The 25,384-nt window shown below is 43.6% G+C and overlaps 1 protein-coding gene across 1 annotated transcript; it reads right to left on the bottom strand.

Annotated features, from left to right (window-relative positions):
• Positions 1-290: 290 nt before the first annotated feature.
• PRPF38B (pre-mRNA processing factor 38B) lies at positions 291-25,384 on the bottom strand. Its single transcript, XM_044301553.1, has 6 exons — positions 25,100-25,384; positions 13,658-13,726; positions 13,229-13,380; positions 10,771-10,831; positions 3,011-3,234; positions 291-1,566 (listed from the first exon to the last, which is right to left on the bottom strand). The coding sequence occupies exons 1-6, from the start codon at positions 25,337-25,339 to the stop codon at positions 822-824; spliced, it is 1,491 nt and encodes a 496-aa protein (XP_044157488.1). The 5' UTR covers positions 25,340-25,384; the 3' UTR covers positions 291-821.

The following is a 25,384-nucleotide window of genomic DNA, read 5'->3' as shown; positions in this document are numbered from 1 at the left end:
GTACCTTTAAAATAACTCATTCTGAGGAGCATGGAAACAAATTGAACTGCAGTATCACAAGGAGAAAGTGCCACACGCCAAATAGCCACACATAGGAGACCAAACATTTATGAATACAGAGGCTGTGCTTTGTAAATCCAGTAAGCCATTAGTTAGAAACATCATTTTGGTTTCAAAATGATCTGTTAAGCTACGTCAGAAGTTTATTCTCATCATATAAGTCTTAAGTGCACTTTAAAATGTTGTTAAAAGCAAAATGTGCTCAAAGAGACCAATAAAAAGGAACCACATAATAGATCAAAGTGTATTTTTTTTAAAAACTGTTTACAGTTAGACAATGACAAAAAAATTTAATGTTATATTTGCATTCATTTCATAAAAAACAAAACAAAAAGAGCCATTCTATCCAAATGCCAGCTAAGCCATGCACGCAGCGTCAGGAGGTAAACCACAACCTCACGAGCGTTAGGATGGGAAGTGACAAATTTAATGCCACTTAAACTGGACCAGCAGGTTTATTGTGCCAGAAAAAGAATTAAAACATCATGGAATTGCCAATAACGGTCTGAACGTTTCAGGAACAGCGAACCGATAAAAACACAACAGTAGCTGCATGACAGCAGAGAGCATGAGTAACTGTAGGGAAGGTAGGAGTAGTGTCCAAAATATAGGAGATTCCCAAAAGGCACTTCCCTACATACAAGTTATAATGCAACTCGTTTTGAACCAAAAACGAGCGCTACAGAATCAGGGGGAGGTAGGAGAAGGGAAGAAAAAAATAAAAATAAAAAAGGATTCAATGTGATCCATTTATTGCAATATCACTGAGTATCATCTTTCACGCTTTGTTTTTCTTCATTGTCTGAGCTGTGACGGTCATGGTCCTTGTTTTCGTGCTCGCGCTTATGGCCTCTGTCTTTACTCCGACTTCTCTTCCGCGGCCTCTCCCTACTTGAGCTGTGTTCTCTCTTTCGGGACTTTTCAGGACTGTCTGTTCGTCCACGACTACTGCTTCTACTAGGTTTGTTCAACTTCTCCTTTTGCCTGTTAGACTTTTCTTTGCTTCGACTTCTCCCACGAGCATTTCTGCTAGGGCTTCTACTCTTTCTCGGTTTCCTGTCTTTGCTCCTACTTCTGCTGTGTCTCCTTTCCTTGCGCAATTCTCTGTCTTCTCTGTGTCGTCTGTCCTCTCTGTCCTTCCTCTCCTCACTTCTTTTGCGTTCTTTTGAACGCTCCCTGGGTCTATCTGTATCCTTTTCCCTGCCATTGCCCTTTTTGTCATAGTCTCGCTTTCTGCTCCTCTCATTTTCTTTTTCTCTATCCTTGTCTCTCCGGTCTGTCTTGCGCTCTCTGCTCCGACTCCTAGGTCGCTCTCTACTTTTGCTTCTTTTACGTTCACTGCTCCGTGATCTACGTTTGTCTTTGGATTCACGTTCTATCCGCTGACGTTCCCTTTCTCTCTCTAGTTCCCTATCAAAACTTGATGTCCCATGATGATCCCTATGATGGCTTCTGCTCCTTGATCTCCTAGGAGACCTTCGAGGACTTATGGACCTTTTTGGAGACCTAAAAATGTAAAACAACCATTTTGAATTAGGAAATGAAATAATATTTTACTAGAATGCAAAATGCCTCACCAATTATTTGTGCACGACAAACATGGTAGTATGAAAATAAGTACCTCCTTTATTAACACAAATGACAGACATAGGCTATAAAATACACAGGACAAAAATAGGGACCCAATATTCAAAGGAAATATTGATAAAACTGCTATCCTCCTACAAGCATGTTCAAGCAATTACTTATACCACCCCATAAGCGACAGCTTCACAGTGATGGGTTATAACAAACATCAGCAGCATGCTATATAAAGTGCCAAGTGCATATCCAACATGTGGAGGCAAGAGGATAAAAGCAGGTTGTAGTGTACTAACCAGAGAAGGTCCCAGACACCCCGACGCACGTTTCGCGTTAGCCTCCTCAAGGGGATATATCCATTTTATATAGTATGCTGCCGATGTTTGTTATACCCTATCACTGTGAAGCTGTCTCTTATGGGGTGGTATAAGTAATTGCTTGAACATGCTTGTAGGAGGATAGCAGTTTTATCAATATTTCCTTTATTGGGTCCCTATTTTTGTCCTGTGTATTTTATCACCTATGTCTATGTCATTATATGTATTAATAAAGGAGGTACTTATTTTCATACTACCATGTTTGTCGTGCACAATTAGTTGGTGAGGCTTATAGTACAGCATTGTGCATGGCAGCTGACTAGTTTCCTTTCTACCGCCCCCCCCCCCCCCAACCTTCTGTCTACCCTCTTGTGTCTTGTCCTGTCCTATGTTAATGATATTGATACTGTTTTTTACATTACGACTGCTTAGAAGTAGGCAGTTATTGCTCAGTTATATCACTGCACGAATTGTAATTTATGAAACTGGAATTGCTTGTTCTGCATTTATGTGGCTTATTTGAATCGTCAAAGCCTGTATATTTACTGCGCGCCTGATGACCGGCGGATTTCCTATGAAACTGTGTATGTTTTTTTCTACTTTTATATATACACTTTAATAAAAATACAATTATACAAAAAAAAGAAGGGGCCAGCGCTTCGCTCTTCTTAGGCCATGTGACATCACCGTACATTGATTACATGACCTAGTCGCAGCTCAACCCTATAGAAGTGAATGGGGCTGAGTTACAATACCAAGCACAGCTGCTGTACTATGTATAGCACTGTGCTTGGAAATCTCGTGCGAGACAGCTGTGGTCACCAGAGCTTTGGCGAATGTGGTGGCTCCCTGAAACAGCCAATGGGCGAGGGTGCCAGGACTTGGACGACCACTGATGTGATAATGAAGACCTATCCTGAGGATAAGTCATCATTATCCATTCCTGGATAACCCTTTTAATCATACATTAAAAGTATATAATTACAGTCACTCGAGTTGAGCCAGACATTTTATAACGCTAGGGAGTTTGTTGATTAGTGCACAAAAGTTACCTGGACCGCCTCCTCTCAACATGGCGCTGAACTGCCTCTGCTTCTTCAGCGGTTTCGTTCTTGACCTTTCTTGGCTTGCTTTTGATTTGCTGGTCTATTTGTTTTTGCACTGGAACAGGGATTCTTGGAAACAGGGTGGAGAACCACTCCAGCTTAGTAAGGAATGAACGTAACATCTCTCCTATTGTCATTACACAGCCTCCACCAGCTTTCACATCCAGGTCCTACAAAAGAGGCAGAACAAAGAGAGGAAAAACACTTGTAAAATAGAATCTTACATAAGATATCGTGTCACAGGTCTACACATTCAAACTGGAGTGATCTAGTCTCGGATACATCCATAATTTGTTAGTGACCCTAACAGCACACAGTACTTGCAGACTAAACGTTCTGCATCTCTTAGACGTTAATGAGGTAGGCTGCATTCCTTCAGTATTCAAGAACGAGGGGATTCTAACAAAAACAGCCCCACTTTCTAAGATTAGACTGTCAAATTTACACAAGCCTTTAAAAGGGTGTAGAAATAAGCACACGACATTTGGGCACATTAACTGTGAATTTCAACATGCATTCTGAAGTGCAGCAAATTTACTCTACCCAGAAAAATAAAGAAAAAAAAAAAAAAAAATAGGAAAAGCTTTCACATAGTAAATTATCTCCAGATTTCCATCATTTTCACTTCATTTGAGCCCTGTGAATAGTTAAAGGCGAATCTTAAGGTAAAACTTCTTGCACTCACACACATGCATGTGTTCAGTTTAATTTCGCCCCATACAATTGGTGCAGCACAAAGATCTAGAGGAAAACAGAGCAGGTTAGCTTAAGTCAATAAGATTTGCCATATTGTAAACCATGTTGGGGCACGGAAAAGCTCTTATCAGAAACCAGAGAGAACCTTGTACACGAGTCACTAATTTGGATAGATGACCTTTAAAGTCATTGGAAACCTGCTATTCTATACAGCAATGCCGGCAAATCTGTCTAGTGACGACTTATTTTGAACTGGTGCAAAAACGGACAATATGGTCAGCAAAACTTTGCAAAAAAAGTCTTAAATGACAAACCTCAGACATGATATAGCCTGGTACCCTAGTACAGTAAGGTGTTCAGAGCTGCCTGTCCAAGAAGGTTGTATGTATCCACACACATACTGTGCTTTTGGAAAATCCTTTAGACTCACTTTTTTCACATTTTATGTTGCAGCCTTGTGCTAAACGAAAACAAAAAACCTTTCCTCATGAATCTGCACTGAATTACTCAGAGGAATGTGAAAAAACAATTTTAGAAAAAAAAAAAAAAAGGTATAAAAACTAAAATTTTCCACGCACAAGTATTCAGACCCTTGGCTGTGACACTTGAAGTTTAGATGTGGGGGGAAGAGGGGGGTCCTCCAACTCTTGATCTTTGAGATGGTTCTACACCTTGATTGGAGCCATCTGTGGTAAATTCAGTCAACTGGACATGATTTGGAAAGACACAGCCCTGTCTATATAATGTCTTACAGGTCACAATGCATATCAGAGCAGGAACCAAGTCATGAGGAGGAAAGAACTGCCTGTAGAGCTCAGAGATAGGATTGTGTTCCCAACATCACAGTGGCTTCCATAATTCTTAAATGCAGGCCATTTGGAACAACCAGTATTCTTCCTACAGCACTCCGCCTCACCAAACTAAGTTATTCGGGTGAAGGGGATGGGCCTTCGTAAGACAGACGACCAAGAACGCCAATGGGAGAATATTCCAGAAAGTCAATCATCACTGCCGTATTCCACCAATCTGGGATTCATGGCAGAGTAACGAGAAAGAAACCTGTCCTCAGTATAAGAGACATGAACATTTGCAAAGAACTCACCGACTGAGAAACAAGATTCTTTTGCATGATGAAACCAAGATTTTACTTTTTGGCTTCAATTCTAAGTGTCATGTTTGGAAGAAATCAGGAACTGCTCATCACCTGCCCTAATACCATCCCTACAGTGATGCATGGTCATGGCAGAATCATGCTGTGGGGGTGTTTTTCAGTAGCTGAACAGGGAAGCTAGTCTGGGTTGTAGGAAAGCTGAATGGAGCGAAGAACAGAGATGTTCTTAATGAAAACCTAATTCAAAGTGCCCTAGACCTCAGAAGGGGCCAAAGTTTTACCATCCAACAAGAAAATGACCTTAAAGGGGATCTCCGGCCTCTTCATTAAATTTGGGGAACTTGAATTACCTGTGGAGGAAAGTATATTACAGGTATACTTACCTTCCGCAGCGCTTCATAGGATCCTTTTCACGGTCACGTGACCGCCCCAAACGCAATTTCCAGGCTTCTGGTCCAGCGCAGTCTTCTTTCTGCGCATGCACCGGGAACCGGAAATCTTTTTAGTGTACAGGGTTCTGTGAGAAGCCTGTACTGACTGATACACAGCACTATGTAAGTGCTGTGCATGAGTCTCAGTATAGCGACATGTCATTACATGTCACTAGGGCACCATGGACGACAAAGGGGGCACACAGGGAGCGTCGCATAGGTCACCGTTATGGACGTGCCATGGAGGTCATAGTTATGGGAGCTTAGACTACTTTCACACTAGCGTTTGGGGCTCTGCCTGCGAGTTCCGTTTGAAGGCTCTCACAAGCGGCCCCAAACGCATCCGTAGTGCCCTAATGCATTCTGAGTGGATGCAGATCCGTTCAGAATGCATCAGTCTGGCATCGTTTGTCCTCCACTCAGCTCAGCAGGCGGACACCCGAACACTGCTTGCAGCGCTCGGGTGGCCACTTGGCCGTGCGGAGGCAAACGTATCCATCCAGACTTACAATGTAAGTCAATGGGGACGGATCCGTTTGAAGTTGACACAATATGGCTCAATTTGGGGATTTCGGTCAGGCCTTTTTTCAGGAGTGACAGCAGGAGGGCTACTGAAGCTCAGCCCCCTGTGCGAGGGTGACAGCCGAGTCAGGAGTGCTGCTGAAGCCCAGACTCCTTACACAGTAAATATTTATTACACACACACACACACACACACACACACACTATATACTGGTATGCACATTTTTTACATGCACCGAAAAATTGGGAAAACTTTGAAAGTGTCCCCAAGTGCAGTCACAAAAACCATCAAGCACTACAAAAAAAAAAAAAAAAACTGTCTCACATGCGGACCGCCCAAGGAAAGGAAGACCAAGAGTCACCTCTGCTGCGGAGGATAAGTTCATCCGAGTCACCAGCCTCAGAAATCGCAGGTTAACAGCAGCTCAGATTAGAGACCAGGTCAATGCCACACAGAGTTCTAGCAGCAGACACATCTCTAGAACAACTGTTAAGAGGAGACTGTGTGAATCAGGCCTTCATGGTAGAATATCTGCTAGGAAACCACTGCTAAGGACAGGCAACAAGCAGAAGAGACTTGTTTGGGCTAAAGAACACAAGGAATGGACATTAGACCAGTGGAAATCTCTGCTTTGGTCTAATGAGTCCAAATTTGAGATCTTTGGTTCAAACCACCGTGTCTTTGTCCGACGCAGAAAAGGTGAACGGATGGACTCTACATGCCTGGTTCCCACCGTGAAGCATGGAGGAGGAGGTGTGATGGTGTGGGGGTGCTTTGCTGGTGACACTCTTGGGAATGTATTGAAAATTGAAGGCATACTGAACCAGCATGGCTACCACAGCATCTTGCAGCGGCATGCTATTCCATCCGGTTTGCATTTAGTTGGACCATCATTTATTTTTCAACAGGACAATGACCCCCAAACACACCTCCAGGCTGTGTAAGGGCTATTTGACCATGAAGGAGAGTGATGGGGTGCTGCGCCAGATGACCTGGCCTCCACAGTCACCGGACCTGAACCCAATCGAGATGGTTTGGGGTGAGCTGGACCGCAGAGTGAAGGCAAAAGGGCCAACAAGTGCTAAGCATCTCTGGGAACTCCTTCAAGACTGTTGGAAGACCATTTCAGGTGACTACCTCTTGAAGCTCATCAAGAGAAGGCCAAGAGTGTGCAAAGCAGTAATCAAAAGCAAAAGGTGGCTACTTTGAAGAACCTAGAATATGACATTTTCAGTTGTTTCACACTTTTTTGTTATGTATATAATTCAACATGTGTTAATTCATAGTTTTGATGCCTTCAGTGTGAATCTACAATTTTCATAGTCATGAAAATAAAGAAAACTCTTTGAATGAGAAGGTGTGTCCAAACTTTTGGTCTGTACTGTATTTCATTTTTATTCATAAAAAATACCAAAATTTACTAAATATTTTGAAAAATTTGCAACTTTCCAAATTTTTATTTATCTGCTTTTAAAACAGATAGTGATACCTCCAAAAATAGTTACGGTATGACTTTATATTCCCAATATGTCTACTTCATGTTTAGATCATTTTGTGAATGCCATTTTTTTAGGGTGGGGGGGGGGGGGGGGGGAGAAGTTACAAGGCTTATAAGTTTAGAAGCAAATCTAATTTCTGAAAATTTCGAAAACCTACTTTTTAAAGGACCAGTTCAGGTCTGAAGTCACTGTGAGGCTTACATAATAGGAACTACCCAAAAATGACCCCATTTTAGAAACTACACCCCTCAAGGTATTAAAAACTGATCTTACAAACGTTGTTCACCCTTTAGGTGTTCCACAAGAATTAAAAATGGATATGAAGTTTCCGAATTTAACTTTTTTTTTGCAGATTTTCCATTGTAATCATTTTTTTTTCCGCTAACAAAGCCAGGATTAATAGCCAAACTAAACTCAATATTTATTGTCCCGATTCTGTCGTTTACAGAAACACCCCATATGTGGTCAAAAACTGCTGTATGGCCACACGGCAGGGCGCAGAAGGAAAGGAACGCCATATGGTTTTTGGAGGGAAGATTTCACTGGGATAATTTTAACTTGCCATGTCACATTTGAAGACCCCCTTGATGCACCCCTAGAGTAGAAACTACAAAACAGTGACCCCATTTTGGAAACTAAGGGATAAGATGGCAGTTTTGTTGGTACTATTTTAGGGTACAGATGATTTTTAGTTGCTTTATATTAAACTTTGTGAGGCAAGGTAACAAAATAGCTGTTTTGCCACTATTTTAATTTTTTGTTATTTACAACGCTCATCTGACAGGTTAGACCATGAGCTATTTTTATAAAGCAGGTTAATACGGACACGACAATACCAAATATGACAACTTTTTTGGGTTGTTTGTTTCAGTTTCACATAATAAAGCATTTTTGAAAAAAGATTTTAGTGTCTTTATATTATGAAAGCAATCTTTTCGGTGAATGTCTTTGGGTAGGGGCTCTTTTTTTCAGTATAAGATGACGGTTTGACTGGTACAATTTTGGGGTGCATATGACTGATGTAAGGTGACAAAATGGCTTTTTGACACTTTATATAAGTATTTTTTTTTTTTTTTTTTTTTTTACAGTGTTCATCTGAGGGGTTTAATCTATTTTTATAGAGCAGGTTTTTACGGACGCGGCGATACCCAATATATATTTATATTTTTTTACATTAAATAAAAGCATTTTTGAAACAAACAAAAAATGTTTTAGTGTCTCCATAGTCTGAGAGCCAGTTTTTTTTAAAATATTTTATGGGCGATTGTCCTATGCAAGGGCTCTTTTTTGCGGGATGAGGTGACGGTTAGATTGGTACTATTTTGGGGGGGCATATGCCTTTTTGATCGCTTGGCGTTGCAGTGACAAAAATTGCATTTTTATAATTTTTTTTTTACACAGTTTTACGGTAATTTTTTTATGATGTCTGTCAGACGGGATGGATCATGTGATATATTTATAGAGCCGGTCGTTATGGACACTGATACCTAATATTAAAATTTTTTATATATTTTTTAACCATTTCTGTTCCACTCTGGGACTTCTGCAATGCATTATAATACATCTATTGTAATCCATTGCCTGTTCATGTACTACAGTGAATAATACATGAACAGGTTGAGGCTGGATCTCCTTGGCACACGTAGAAGGCAGGTTCTGATGCTGTGCAGGGCATTGGGCAGCCTCTGCACAGCATCGGGCTGCCTTATCACGCATCGGGTCGCCGCCACAGCAGCGCCAGGACTCTATGCGCTGCTTCACCCGCCGCAAACCACTTCACTGCAATGCCGGCGGTTACAGCAGGGGCCAGGCTACCAGGGACTGCTGGACCCCTGCAGTGGTTGGGCACGCACCACTTCGGTCCTGCCCGATCATTCCTGCCGTGCATGTACATACCTGCATGGCGTTCTGCGTTAAGGGGTTAAAGACAGCCAAGACATTGTTAATGGGTAACTGAATGTTATCGAGTCCAGCCAGAGCCCTGACTTGAACCCAATCAAATACATCTGAAGAGACCTGAAACTAGCTGTCCATCGATGGGCCCCATCCAACCTAACAGTCTGAGGGAGAGAATCTGCAGAGAAGAAAATTCCCAGATCCAGGTGTGCAAACGTTGTGGTATCACACGCAAGACAAGGCTGTAATCACTGCAAAAGGGGCTTAAACGAAGTACTGAATAAAGGGTCTGAACACTTATGTTAATGCAAGATAAGTTTTTCCTTTTCAATAAAGAAAAATTTCCAACACTTTTTTCACTTATTATTCACTCATTACAAGATATGGAGTGCAGATTGAGGGGGAAAATGTGAACCATTTAATTTAGGAAAAGGCTGCAACAAAGTGAAAGGGTCAGAAGACTCTCTGAATGCACTGTAGGAGTGTGTCTATATACATACACACATTTGTTTCCAATTATATTTGAGAAAATACTAAACTGTAGGCTTGATTGGTCAAGTGCTGCACACTGCTCCAGGACCAGTTCCCTTCTGATAATTATGGCATAAACCCTTTTAATTCAGTGATTGCAAATATCCTAACTTACACTATAATAGGTCACCAAAAATGCAATTTGTCCTGCAAAAAACAACCCCTCATATGGCTACATCACAAAAAGATTTTTTACTCGGCTCGGAAAAATGAAATACAAGCAGAGATTGTTCTACAAAGAGTTACATTGTGGCCATGTCTGCATCATGGAAACCACAAAGCTGCACCAAATAAGTCAAATGGTGGATACTAATAGCGCCCAACAAGAGCCTCTAACACAGATGTGGACAGCCTCAAAGGGTTGTTCATCCCCTGGGGACCTTTTCCACAGACCACAACATTCCCCCCGGGGCCCCCATCCCAAGTGTGGCCTGACCCACAGTGAGAATCATACTAATACGATTAATGCTGCTGTGTTCCAGCTCCTTTGCTGCCCTGGCCCCACGTCAAAATCTGCACCTCATGAGTCAGGTCACTGGTGCACACCATGAATGGGTAACACGTGACCGCTGCGGCCAATCATTGGCTGCAGCAGCCATGTGACCTGCGGGTTGCAGGGAAACCCAGGAGCTGTGGTGGAGCCAGAACCCAGCAGTGGAGATTAGGAAAGGATAATTCACACCGAGGGCCTAGCCACACTAGGTGGAAAAGGTGGATGGTCAGGGCTCAAATGTCAAATTTATATTTTCTTCAGTTTTTTTTCACTGTTTTGGTTACAAATGATGCATGAACACTACGCTGTGCTAACCGTACCTCAGCATTGCTAGGATATTGTAATTCGTTTGACATTTATGTTTGCAGAAAACACTACCTCGCTGTAAAGTCTAATGCCCGCCTTAAGGAAATCATGCTCTGAAATCCAGAGATGAACATCTGTTAACAGTAAAAGCCTGTTTCGGCATCATCATGCACAATAGAAATCTGTACAAAGGAAAATTGAATTACCCTTGCTGACATACCTCTTCGTCATCGAGAAAGTCTTCATACCAGTCCCACAAGTCTGTAGGGGGTTGTGTGTACCTGGGATATGAAATGGCAATGCAAACAGAAATCATTATGTATACTCAAATCTAAAACAAAGGGTAATACATGCTAAGAACCATACGTTTACAGTTGCAAGAAAAAGTATGTGAACCCTTTGGAATGATATGGATTTCTGCACAAATTGGTCATAAAATGTTATCTGATCATCTAAGTCACAACAATAGACAAAGTCTACTTAAACTAATAACAAAGAATTAAATGTTACCATGTTTTTAGTGAACACACCATGTAAACATTCACAGTGCAGGTGGGAAAAGTATGTGAACCCTTGGATTTAATAACTGGTTGAACCTCCTTTGGCAGCAATAACGTCAACCAAATGTTTCCTGTAGTTGCACATCAGACGTGCACAACGGTCAGGAGTAATTCTTGACCATTCATCTTTACAGAAATGTTTCAGTTCAGCAATATTCTTTGGATGTCTGTGAATCACTTTCTTGAGGTCATGTCACAGCATCTCAATCAGATTGAGGTCAGGACTCTGACTAAGCCACTCCAGTAGGTGTATTTTCTTCTGGTTAAGCCATTCTGATTTACTTCTATGCTTTGGGTCGTTGTCCAGTTGCAACACCCATCTGTTGAGCTTCAGCTGGTGAACAGATGGCCTTAAGTTCTCTATAAACTTGGGAATTATTTTTTCCTTCGATGATAGCAATTAGTGTTAAGAGGACTTGTGTTTTAAGTTCGGCGTCTAAAGTTCGGGTTTTCAAAGTATCCCATTATGGATTCCGCTACCACGGACCATAACGGTATTCAGAATCCATAACGGGATACTTCAATAACCTTTAGACGCCGAACTTAAAACACAAGTTCGCTCAACACTAATAGCAATCCATCCAGGCCCTGACACAGCAAAGCAGCCCCAAACCATGATGCCCCCACCACCATACTTCACAGTTGGCATGAGGTTTTGATGTTTGTGTGCTGTGCCTCTTTCTCCACACATAGTGTTGTGTGTTTCTTCCAAACAACTAAACTTTGGTTTCATCTGTCCGCAGAATATTTTGCCAGTACTGCTGTGGAACATCCAGGTGCTCTTGTGCAAACTGTAAACGTGCAGCAATGTTTGTTTTGGACAGCAGTGGCTTCCTTTGTGGTATCCTCCCATTAAATCCATTCTTGTTTAGTGTTTTACACATCGTAGATTCGCTAACAGTGATGTTAGCATATGCCAGAGACTTCTGTAAGTCTTTAGCTGACACTCTAGGATTCTTCTTCACCTCATTGAGCAGTCTGCGCTGTGCTCTTGCAGTCATCTTTACAGGACGGCCACTCCTAGGGAGAGTAGCAGCAGTCCTGAACTTTCTCCATTTATAGACAATTTGTCTTACCGTGGACTGATGAACAGCAAGGCTTTTGGAGATACCTTTATAACCCTTTTCAGCTTTATGCAAGTCAACAATTCTTAAAAGTAGGTCTTCTGAGAGCTCTTTTGTTCGAGGCATCATTCACATCAAGCAATGCTTCTTGTGAAAAGCAAACCCAAAACTGGTGTGTGTTTTTTATAGGGCAGCTGTAACCAACACCTCCAATCTCTTCTCATTGTATGGACTCCAGTTGGCTGACACCTCACTCCAATTAGCTCTTGGAGCTGTCATTCGTCTAGGGGTTCACATACTTTTCCCACCTGCACTGTGAATGTTTACATGGTGTGTTCAATAAAAACATGGTAACATTTAATTGTGTTTTATTAGTTTAAGCAGACTGTGATTGTCTATTGTTGTGACTTAGATGAAGATCAGATCATATTTTATGACCAATTTGTGCAGAAATCCATATCATTCCAAAGGGTTCACATACTTTTTCTTGCATCTGTATATGCCAAAAAGCCTTTGCACATATTCATCCTAAAGCTGTGATGGCTAACCTCTGGCACTCCGGATGTTGGAAAACTACGACTCCCAAGATGTGCAGTGCGTGGCTCTACTCAAAACTCCATAAAAATGAATGGAGCATGCTGGAGTAGTAGTTTCACCACAGCTGGAGTACTGGGAGGTTAGCCATCACTGTCCTAGAGCATGTGTTTTTGAGACATTTTCAGCTGCTATCATACAGAAGAAAATCTATATCATTACTGTAAAAGTCACTAAGGTGAGCTAGGGCTTCAATGTAATTTTAACAGTGTGAATAGTAAACCTCAAGACTTCAGGCAAAAAGCAAGGACAAGGAACCTGCCGTGACCCGTGTGCACAGGTCATCAATACCAGATGGGTGGGGGTCCGACTCTGGGCAGCTATGTGATGGGGCTGCTGGGCTCTGCTAAAGTCCAGGAAATCCCCTTTAACCCCAGTTTCTAAATGTATTCTTGTACATTATCTTTGTAAAAGGTTCTAATAAAAATAAAAGTTGTCAAAGAAAAAAAAAAACACCTACCTTATGTACATGAACCCAAGTGCTCTAATGTAAGGGGAATCTGTGTGTGTGATAAGACCCATTACTTGCTTTCTTGTCAACTTCAAGGTGAACAGCTTATAGAGAAGACAGAAGGCCGTTGAGACAATGCCACCTGTACCGACGCCACGTACCTGTCAAGACAATAGCAGTGTTTAAGAGGCACATCTCTATACGATTTGGGGGTTTGGAAACACAGGATAACTGGCATTACAAATGCTGGACCAAGGGTAAAGCTTTATGTGCAGTGCTGACATACATAAGGCTCACCTACTAGTACTTTCTGAAAAAATAAGTCTATCCTATCAGAAAGAAAAGTTGGGGAAATAAATAAAATATGGCTAAACAGCAGAGTGCTTATCTGCCTAACTGTAAGACACTAAAAATGAGAAGGCACGTACTTGTACTTACCCCCCCGCACATCCCGGTTTGTCCAGCAGTTTTTCGACTTCCTTTCTCCCATGGTTCCACATGATTTACCTAAAACAGTAAAATTACTGGGGTTATTACAAATCGAATTTTGCATCCCTGCTATTTTGTTCAAAAAAAATTCTAACAAAGCGAAAAGCGTTTCATCATGGACAATGGGCGCATATCGCTAGGCTATGCCCCCATTGTCTTATAGGTGTGAGATCTGCACCTATATTGAGAACGGAGCCCCGCAAGTGAAGTAGAGGCCGCCCTCCATTCATTTTCTATGGGGCCGGTGAAGCGCTGAGCGCTACGTTCTTTCTATGGGGAGCCGGCTTGGTGGTGGGCGGACCGGAGTCCTCCAGCCACCACCTTGCGGGGCTCCGTTCTCGATATAGGTGTGGGTCCCAGTGGTGGGACCCGCACCTATAATACAATGTGGGCATATCCTAGCGATATGCTCCCATCGTCCATGATGAGACAACCCTGTTAACAAGTCTCTAGAATTGGTCATCAATATCAGACTGGCAGGTGTCAGACACCCGGGCATGAGCTGTTTGGAAGCAGCTCAGCCGGTGAAAATAGGCATCAGAACTACATGGCTCGATCCATTGTGTAGCAGACAGAGCTTGTTACTGAAGTGAATGGGAGCTGCAGAAACCAACTCCGTCCATTACACAATGGCTGGACCCAAGTAGATTTGGATTCACTCCCAAACAACTGAAGACTTATCATAGGGATAAGTTATCAATTGAAGGGGTAAAGAGCATTTTGACACTAGATATTTTACAGAAATTGAGCAGGGGACCATGCAAAGTGAAAATGGCAATGGTCCCCTGCTCAAGATATGGTATTTCAGACCACAATATGCTGTGCCCAGCTTGTGCCATCTGAGAAGCACCACACCCTTTAAATTTTTAGGTGGGTTCTACTTGGTACGGAAATGCCATAAATGTGGATTTACACTGCTGTTTGGGTACGCTGCGGGGTTCGGAGAGGAAAGACTTGGCTTTTGCAGTGCAGATTTTGATGAGTTGGGTTACGAGCCCCATGTTTCTTTTGAACAGCCTCTGGGGTACCAGTATGGCTATATTCTGAGAACCATTTTTTTCCCCCCTCGAAGAGCTGTCTGAAGGCATATTTTTTGTGGGATGAGATGAGTTGCCATGATCACTAGTTCTATTTTGGTGTACGTACAACTTTTTGATAATTTTTTATTTAGCTTTTTTGGAAGCAGGATTAATAAACAGCAGCAACTTTGCCAGTGCCTTTCTTCTGGGTTTTGTTATTGTGGCGTACACCATGTGGGAAAATGACATGCTATCCTTATTCTGCTGGTCAGCAGAGATGCCAATTTCATGTATTTTTTTTTTTTTTTTTTAATATTGCTACTTTTGCACAAAATGTTTTAAAAAAAAAAATTGTGTCGCCATGTTTTTTTTTTTTTAAATCTTTCTGGCATTTGACTTGTGCGAGGGATCATTTTCTGCAGGATCAGGTGATGTTTTCAATTGTACCATTTTGGGATATATACGATTTTCTGATCAATCTTATGCAAGGTGACAAATGTTTCGACACTGTTATTAATATTTTTTTCTGTGTCCACCTGACGGGGTGTATCTGTGATATTTTTAGAGAGCCGGTTATTAGGGACACAATGATACCAAATATTTAGTTTTTTAACATTTCCTTCAATAGTAAATGGCTTGATGAGAGGAAAGGGACACTTTTTTGTAAAACACCTATCTTTACTTTTTATTTTTGTCCCACTGTGGGACTTCAACTTTTTCCGAATCTGATCCCAATTACCATGCAGTACAATACATGCCGTAATATAGTACATTGGAATTGTCAGTTTTCGTCTAGGGGTCCATTCACATGTCCCCATTATGGGTCCGCAGTTCTGCGTAACAGGTGCGGACCCATTAATTTTCAATATGCAGACAGTGCACTGTATGCTGTCCACAATTCCGTTCCATGGCCCAGCAAAAATAAAAAATTAAAAAATAAATAGAACATGTCCTATTCTTGTCCGCAGCCATAGCCGGTGTACGTGTTTTGCAGGTCCACAATTTGCGGACCACAAAACACTAGCGGGCATATGAATAGACCCTAAGAGATCCAGCAGGGTGCTGGGCCTCATAGGCTTCCACAGCTGGCAGGCTTTGAGGCCTTTGTAAAGCCTTGGGCTGCTATAGCATCCAGGGGGGTGCCAATTAAGTGAGAGAGGGAACCCCCTCCGTCTTTAAACCAGTTAGATGCGGTGGTCAGCATTGACAGTGGCATCTAAGGGGTTATCATGCCGGCATCAGAGATTACAGCAGATATAAAACAGCCAGGCCATGCTGTAACAGCCAGGCTCCTGACACTGATTGAGACCACAGCTCCCGTCAGCCTTAAATCAGCTCGCCGTACATGTACCATGGGTCCGAATCTTCCTGCCAGCCATGCTGTATATGTACGTTGAAGGTCCAGAAGGGGGTCGTCCATTGGCTGCACTGGTGATATAGCCATATACTGCAGCAGACGGCACAAGACTGCTGATGACTGATTGGCTGAGCATGAATTTCCTGCTTGTCAAGTCAGGAAGACAAAAGGGAGTCGAGCAGCAACTGTTAGTATGGGAACAACATCAGTGGTGATGTCGGGGGAATCATTGACCGCCTCCCCGGGAGCCGTGTGAGGACTTGTTTTTGTGGGGTTATTTGAAGGAAGGCGTTCACACACATTTTATAGTTCAGGTTATTACAGATGCAGCAATACCAATTAGGTGTACTTTTAGCATTCTGAACACAGAACATTGTTTTGTGTTGCTCTCTAATATGTTTTTTTTTTTTGCTTTACTTCTACTAGGGGACTTGGTCATGCAATCTCTTGATTACAGATCTAATACACTGTAATACTTCTGCATCATAGGGCATTATGCCTGTCAGTGTAACAAAGATAGCCAGCCTATTAGTGCACTAATTAGGCAAGGCCCTAAGTTGGCAGACCTATGGGGCCATTGTCAGGCCCCTGGGCTTTTAGGACATCCCATTAGCACCACGTGACTGCAGTGCAGGGCCTTGTAGTTATGGGCTGACCGTCAGAGCCTCTTCCCTCTGTCCAACCACTTAGACCACACAGTCAATAGTGACCACAGTATCTAGAGAGTTACACAAGCAGGCTATAGGACAGGGAAAAGTGGTATTCTGAGTGCTGTACTCGGAAGCGCCATAGAAATAAATGAAGCAGTACACATGTCTGACAGGCCGCTCTGTTCATTTTGGGGGGCAACAGAAAGAAGGGGGTCTCTATTCTTGTAAACAGTGGTAGGACCCCCACCGATCTATTAGTTATTCCCTATTCTACGTATAGGGGATAACTTCACACAACCGGAATATCCCTTTAAGCAACACACTAGATGGCCACCTAACGTGTATGAGGGGCCCCCGGATAGCAGAATAAAGATCTAGCTTTTGCATTTCAACTGCCCAATCCTCAAGTTTTTGAGCAGAAAAGCCACCAGCCAGGTGTCTGCCAGCAGTTTTAGAACATGAGTGCATGTGTATGGGGTGAATTCGGGAAGGATAGCTGTTGACTGAAGCATTTGGTTTAACAGTTCTCATCTGTATGGTCAGCCCCAAAGCGAAGCTGTGTTATCAGATACAACTGGTACCAATTTGAAATTAACAGTAATGAAAATCTGCTCCTCGGATCCATCAAAATAAGGCAGAAGTAGCCTGAGCTCGCCGCAGACCAGATATTTGCGGGTAATTATCAGTCACTGGCTGACAGATTTTTGATGTACCCTTGATGAGTCACCGGCAAAGCATGATAGCAGCAAGGCTGGCAGGAGGGTTGCCAACTTTTCTTGTACAGCTAAAGCACCCCAGGGGGGCAGAGCCGTCAGGGGAAACCAATTACGGGAGCATTTATGTGTCTATACAAAATGTGGTGGAAAGGGAAAACGGCCACGACTGGAAAACCACAAAGGCACGACCTTAATCAGGATCTCAGAAGGCAGATAGGTGAACACTATTTTACTAGAAGGCTTAGTGGTTGCTGAAAGTCTGACACAGATGTACTTCTTATTCCTCCCACGACAAGCAGATGACGATGTGTTCATTACAACCAGAAAAACAAGCTTTGCGCTCAGTAAGACCAATGCCAAAATCACTGCTAGAAAAAGGTCTGTCATGTACGACTAAAGATCTGCATAACAAGGTCCAATAATCCCCTAAACAGACAGTCCGGTCAGTAACCGGATCAGAGGACTACGGTAAATATAGAGGGGGAAAAAAAATGTAAAATGAAAAAGCAGAAGTTCTCAGTCAGTCAGTCATTCACCATTCACTTATAATTAATTCACACAAAATGCTGAGGAAGGCTACATTCATATGACTGTATTTTACAGACCGCGAAATACGGATACTAGCCATGTGCTTCTTGCACTTTCCTTGGTCCCAATTAGAGAAATGCTCATTCTTGTCTGCAAAACGGACAACAGGACATCTTCTATAATTTGCGGAACGGCCACATAAGTGTGGACAGCACACAGATGACATCTCAAAGAGCCCATCTGTCCTGGCAAACTGTAAGGATTACAGGTCAAAGATGATATTTTACTGGATAATTTAACCTATCCTGAACCCAAGAAGGTGCAGCAGCGCTTCTCGGCACAGCTTTTCCAGAGGCTATGCATCTGTACTCCGAATGCTGGCACAGCCGAGCAGAGCGCTCTGAGAAGCATTGCTGCCCCTTCATGGTTTCAGTAGAAGTTTAGGTCCCCCATGAGGTGAATCTTCTCTGATGACATTAACCATTGATAAAGTGACCCTCCAGTTCTGAAAAAAAAAAAAAAAAATTCAAACCAAAGCCTCATGCACATGACCGTGTCCATATTGCAGTCCGTAACCCACAGATCCACAAAATACATTACTCTTACCGGTAATCCGGTTTCCAGTGAGCCCATGACAGATCTATAAATAGGGTTCACCACACTCCATCCTCAGTTTGTGACAAGATGTCGAGGACCTTTAATTTCTGAATACAAAAAAAAAAAAAACTAACATACTATAAAGAAATTATCTTAAATATATGACTGACCGCATATCTCTTCTTTAAGACTACTTTAACTGCTATACATATATAAGAATATATATAGTGGGATAAAGTAGGTGCTGTCATGGGCTCATGGAAAACAGATTACCGGTAAGTGTAACCTTGAGAGAATAGACTAGATAACTTTAAGGGTGGGATTACTGCCTGCAAGACTTTTCTCCCAAAGACCAAGTCCTGAGCAGAAGATAGATCTAACCCAGGCATGCTCAACTTTTGGCCCTCCAGCTGTTGCAAAACTACAACTCCCAGCATGCCTGAACAGCCTACAGCAGGCCATTGTGAGAGTTGTAGTTTTACAACAGCTGGAGGGCCACAGGTTGAGCATGCCTGATCTAACCTTTAATGTCTATAAAACGTGCTTGGAGAGCTCCAGGTAGCCGCTCTACAAATTTGGTCAATTGTGGCCCTGCCTTTTTCTGCCCAGGTAGCCGCTCTACCTTTGTAGAGTGGGCGGAGAACCCTGAGGGCACCTGAAGATTTGCAGAAGAGTAGGCTGGACTTATAGTTCTCATTATCCATCTAGCAAACGTACATCTAGTGACTTTTAGACCTTTGTTGGGGCCCTGGACTTGAACAAATAATTATAATAATAACTGAAGATGGACGACTGATTTCTTCACCTGTACTGCCACCCTGAGATATTTCTGAGACGAGGGGTGAAACACCACAACGCAATTGGGAAACAGATGTAGGATTGTTGAGGATATCGATTCCATGCAGAATTTTTGGTATGTTAGATATAAATTCAGTTTCTTTAGATTTATTAGAGTCCGATAGGACCCATTTGGTTTAGGGACTAGAAAAAGCGTCAAATAAAATCCATCTCATATTTCTTCCGTTGGAACTCGGACTAGAACTGATTTGTTTAATGAGGCTTCTTATTTCGCCTTATAACGTTGTTTGTTTTGGAGTGCCGCTTTGATGCCGCAATTTTTTGTCTTTTTGGTGGGAGTCTTTTGAATTCCAGTCGATAGACTTCAATAATATTCTTTACCCATGTACCTGATGTTATCCTTTGCCAGGCTTGAAAATAAGACAGATGACCCCCCACCTGAGCACTGGCGTCATTGTTGAGGAGCGTTGGAGGACTGTGGCTTGAATAAAAGGCCTTTTGATCCCTCCTCCAATCCGTGCCTTTCTGTTGAAACCTATCTTCGTTCTTTTTGTCTCTGAAACAAAATGGTCTTCTCTGTTTTGTAAAACTAGTTACTGGAAATGCATTTTTCCTATCGGATGCTTTATCTAATATCTCGTCCAGTACTGGGCCAAATAAAAAATTTCCTTGGCAAGGAATGGCACACAACTGACTTGGAAGCAGCAGCTCCTTTCCAACCCTTGAGCCAAAGAGATCTGGCCGAATTTTATAACGCGGCTGCTCTGGCAGATAACCTTAGAGCATCAGCCGACACATTCAAAATAAAATCTACCGCTTTTGTCGGGATTGCTTCTAGTAGTCGTTTCCTTGGGGTTCTGTTAATCACAAATTGCTAACTCCCCTAACCAGATTTTGAGTGACCTAGCGACTGAAGTTGCAGCAATATTTGGTTTAAACGAAGAAGTAGATGCTTCCCATTTTTTTCTAAGTGTCTGCCCTTTTATCCATTGGATCCTTAAGGAAGCCCAGATCTTCAAATAGGAGCGCTGATCTCTTATTAACTTTTGCCACTAGAGCATCTACTCTTAAAACCTCCTGCCAGTCTGCGACATCCTCAACATTAAAGGGGTACTTCCTTTTAACCGATCTGGGAACAAAAACATTTTTTATCCTGGTTTGTTCCATTACCTCTATCAACTCCTTAAAACAATCTTGGACAGGGAATAGTCTTCCACTTTAAACAGGGGCCTCCCCCGTAAGGTCCTCAGAAGAGGAATCTGAGCTTTCTACCACTTCCTCTTAGGCTACATGCACACAACCGTTGTGTGTTTTGCGGTCCGCAAATTGCAGATCAGCAATTTGCGGAACGGCCCGGACAGCCATTGATATAACTGCCTATTCTTGTCTGTTTTGTGGACAAGAATAGGACAGGTTATATTTTTTTTGCGGCCCACGGAACGGAGCAACGGATGCGGACAGCACACGGAGTGCTGTCCGCACCTTTTGCGGCCCCATTGAAGTGAATGGGTCCACATCCAAGCCGCAACAAATGCGGCTCAGATGCGGACCAAAACAACGGTCGTGTGCTTGAGGCCTTACTCTGAGAAGTCTAATTCTCTTTCTTGAGCATTCCTCTGCCTGGAAGAACCCAGAAGAGATTTTTTTAAATTGTTCCAGAGGAATGGACTTCCATCCTGACGAGATTCTGTATATTCTGGAACAAAGATGGGGATTCTTTCGCTATCAATTTGTCCAGGCAGGGTTGACAGCAGGCTTTTGGATAAGACGGGCTCAACTTCTTTTTACAAATCCCACAGTCTCTCCCTTTTGACTTGTCTGTAGCCTTCCTGGGGGCCTCTTTAACCTGTATCAACACATAACCCATACAAATTACTGGAGAATATTATAAAGAAATAATCTCCCAAAAGGAGACTGTGGTGTACAACCCCTCCCAGATGCCAGTTTCTGTTGCTGCTCTTGATTCTCCATAAGCTGCTGAGCATCAACTTCCTCCTGCATGATGCCGATACACTGGAGGGGGACTGGAAGGAAAGTCTTGCCGTCTACTGAACTTGCCCAGGCTGTATCCACCTTTCCTTCCAAACTGGCCAGCATCCTCTTTTCATGGGCTGCGCACCACCCACCATGTTTTTAGTCCCTGCCCTTCCCTGTTACGCGCGGAACGCACACGTCACTTCCGTTGCGCCGGAAACAGGACCTGCAGTCGCACGCCGAACCAGGAAGAGGACGCCTTCCTCCTCCCTCCGGAACTTCGCCCGGCCGCAAGTATGAAGGCAACGAGGTGGCCGCCAGGCCTTTTACCATGGAGCAAAAAAATAAATAAAATAAAAAAAAAAGAAGAAGAAGGAGAGGACCGCAATATGCCAGACTTTTTACAGTGGCTGCTAGTGGAGACTTACGCCGTCAGGAACTTCTAATAAGTATGGCATATAAACCCTAGAAGCCCTGCAGCCTCCTTAACGATCCGGGAAAGATCCATCCCCCTGTCCTAAGACAGGAAACAGGAGGAAGAATGAGGATGGAGTATCTGGCTATGCCCAACATGATAAATTCAGGTAGTCTATCCCTCTGCCGGAACACATTACTGGAGCTGTGCTGCATAGGTGAACCTGGCATTAGTAGCCAGTGCAAAAAATGCTGAATTTATCAGCAACATTTTTTTACAAATATGTTCAACATAAAAACATGATTCAAACAATAGGTCACTTTCTCATTAGGGCTCATGCACATGACTGCTGATGGCCTGTGCCCGTATTGCAGCCCACAAACAGCAAGTCCGCAATATATGGGCACCAGCTGTTTGTGCTTCGCGTCATGGATGCGGACCCATTCACTCGAGTGCTTCTGTGGGGGTTTCTCTCAATGCCTCCACTCCGAAAAAAAAAAAAATAGAACTTTTTTTTTTGCGGTGCAGACTGATCACAGACCCATTGAATGGGTCTGCAGCCATCTGTGCCAGACACATGGCCAGTGCTCGTGCATTTCGGTCCCCAATGCACAGAAAGGTCAGCACACATTTGTGTGCGTGAGCCCTTGACTGGAGAAAAGAAAAGAACACAGTCTACTTTCACACTTGTGTTTTGTGCGGATCTGTCATGGACGGATCTGCTCAGAACGGTTCCGTTTGTATTATCTTTAACAAAGCCAAGAATGATCCGTCTTGAACACTTTTGAAAGTCACTGGAGGACGGATCAGTTTTCTATTGTGCCAGTGAAAACAGATCCGTCTCCTTTGACTTACATTGTGATCCATTAGGCTCAGTTTCATCAGACAGACACTTGCCTCCAGAGCAGAACGGAGACTGATCTGTTTTGGACCAGTTGTAAGAGCCGTGAACGGATCTCACAAAGAGAGAGCCAAAACACCAATGTGAAAGTAGCCTTACCTGGGTCCTCCTTTTCAATTATTCAGCTGCAGATCCACCAATTCCCAGGCTCCTCTTCTGTCATCCAAGATGGCTTCACTGCTTCCCATACTGATGCATACTGTGCTTTAGTAGTCCAACACTTCCCTCTGCCCTCAGATAACCAGCACTGCTCATGCGAGAAGGGCTGACCAACCCAAGAGCACAACTGAGCAAGTAGGAAGTGTCCTGGATTACCAAGTGCAGCGTGCAGAGAGTTCGAGAAACAGTCCGACCGTCTTGGAAGACGAGAATGAGCTCAGGAATCTGCAGATGTGAAAAGCAGGAGGGCACACAGTTAAAGGGGTTCTGCACCTTCATTTAACTGATGATCTATCCTCTGGATAGATAATCAGCTTCTGATCGGCGGGGGTCCGACACCCGGGACCCCCGCCGATCAGCTGTTTGAGAAGGCAGCGGCGCTGCCTTCTCACTATTTACCGCCGGGCCGCCCGCCCACTGACGTCACAACTTGTATCAACTAGAGTGGGCGCGGCTAAGCTCTGTTCACTTGAATGGAGCTTAGCCGCGCCCACTCTAGTTGATACAAGTCGTGACGTCAGTGGGCGGGCGGCCCGGCGGTAAACAGCGAGAAGGCCGCGGCGCTGCTGGAGCGCCGCTGCCTTCTCAAACAGCTGATCGGCGGGGGTCCCGGGTGTCAGACCCCCGCCGATCAGAAGCTGATGATCTATCCAGAGGATAGATCATCAGTTAAATGAAGGTGCAGAACCCCTTTAAGTGTTTCGTTTTCGATTTTTTTCTCTTGAACTGTGTGCGCTTGAAAGTGCTTTTTGTGGATCGGATGCGGACTAATCCATCTCAATCCGGCCACAAAAGATACAGACAGCACACCTGCATGTCCGTTCCGCGGCCCCCGCAAAAAAATAAAATAGAACATGTCCTATTCTTGTCCAATTTGCAGCCAAGGATAGGACATTTTTACAGAAGTAAACAAAAAAACAAAAAAGGCTTGCACTGGGACAAGATCAACGTTTTGCGGATCCGCAATTACCGGAAGGCAAAACACGCACGGCTGTGTGTGTGAGCCCTTAATTGAATGCGCATGTATTAAACAATCAGGGCGCATACAGCTCCAGAAATGGAAAAAAGGCGAGAGCCGTTTCACCTACTCCGAGAAAAAAGTATGGTGAACAGAGATGTTCAGGAGAAGACAGGAGGGGCGGGCAGCTCGCTAGACTCTGATACTCACAGGAGCAAGAAAAGCAAGCTGCAAGGGGTTGGTTTACCATACTACAGCAAATAAAATAAGTATAGCCCTGAAAGGGATTTTCCCGCCTAACCACAGTGATGCACTGCTGCTCCACGTCACGTGTGACCACCAAACCATTCATACTCCAGATCCCAGTTCTACTGATGAGTGGGACCCCTAACAGACAGTTGTCACCTCCTGTGAAGTCTTCATAGGAGGGAAAACCCCTTTAAATGGGTTTTCCAGAAATATGTCTTCTTCTGGAGGGGGTCATGGGTGCCGCTGCAGCCAATCACTGGCCCCTGACAGTTTCAAAATCTCTGCTGCCAGAATGGAAACACTCGCTTTCACCCAGAGGCTACATCTTATTCAGGCAATCTCCTGGAGACTTAAGTGGCTTTTCAACCATTTTGTAAAAAACTAGTGTAAAAAAAAAAAAAAAAAAAAAAAAAAAAAAAATAAATAAACACAAAAGACTTGACTGCACCATATGAAAAAACTAACAGCCTGGACCAGGGATGCTCAACCTGCAGCACTCCAGCTGCGCAAAACTACAACTAAAGTCTAATCGGGATATTGATGCCAACTCGCCTCCACCTTTGCTGGCCACACAACAGTCCTTCCGGGGAAGCCGTCAGTGGTTCTGCCCCTAAACAGCCATCTCCACCATAGACTGAGGCTTGGGGACCCTATTGGTACAACCACTAATACACATCATCGTGGGGGGGTGGGGGTCAGCTCCTGGGGGTTTCTTCAGTCGGCAAGCACCTTCCTATCACAGGAGCAACCCCACTCATCTGGGACTGACTACAACCCATGGGCAGAATGGTGGCTCGGTGGTTAGCACTAGGTCCAGATCTGGACAACATCTGCATGCAGCTTGTATGTTCTCCCCACAATCCAGACATACTGATAGGGAAAGTAGATTGCTACTTCCAGGGGGGGGGGGAAATCACACAGCATGCAGTCATCTCACATAAAGGAAACCGTGTAAAGTGTAAACCTCCCGCCCGTACAGTACGACACATGGATAGAGCATGCGGCAAGACAGAAAACAAGAAGTCCCCTGTGAACAGCACCCCATACACGACACTGCCCGCTCTCCGCACCTTAAAGTAGATTTCGTCCACCACTTCATGGTAGGTCTTCAGCTCATACAGCTGAACCTTGAAATATGGAGAAGACAAGATGTTGGTCAGAATCATAGGATTGAGATTCATAGTCTTTTCATTGCCCCACAGCGGGAGCACATTCCCAGGCTTCCCAGAGGGCGCAGGCTTGTTCCCACCACCACCTGTCTGAGTGGCTTGCGGGGTCCCCCCGAGGGCCGCCGCGTTGTTATTCGCCATTTGTAACCGGAGAAAATATGGCGGCTGCCTCACCGGACAGCGGGA

The sequence above is a fragment of the Bufo gargarizans genome, chromosome 7 (genome assembly GCF_014858855.1).
Source record: "Bufo gargarizans isolate SCDJY-AF-19 chromosome 7, ASM1485885v1, whole genome shotgun sequence".
In the NCBI taxonomy this organism is placed as follows: domain Eukaryota; kingdom Metazoa; phylum Chordata; class Amphibia; order Anura; family Bufonidae; genus Bufo; species Bufo gargarizans.
This window is presented reverse-complemented; position numbering and strand designations above follow the sequence as displayed.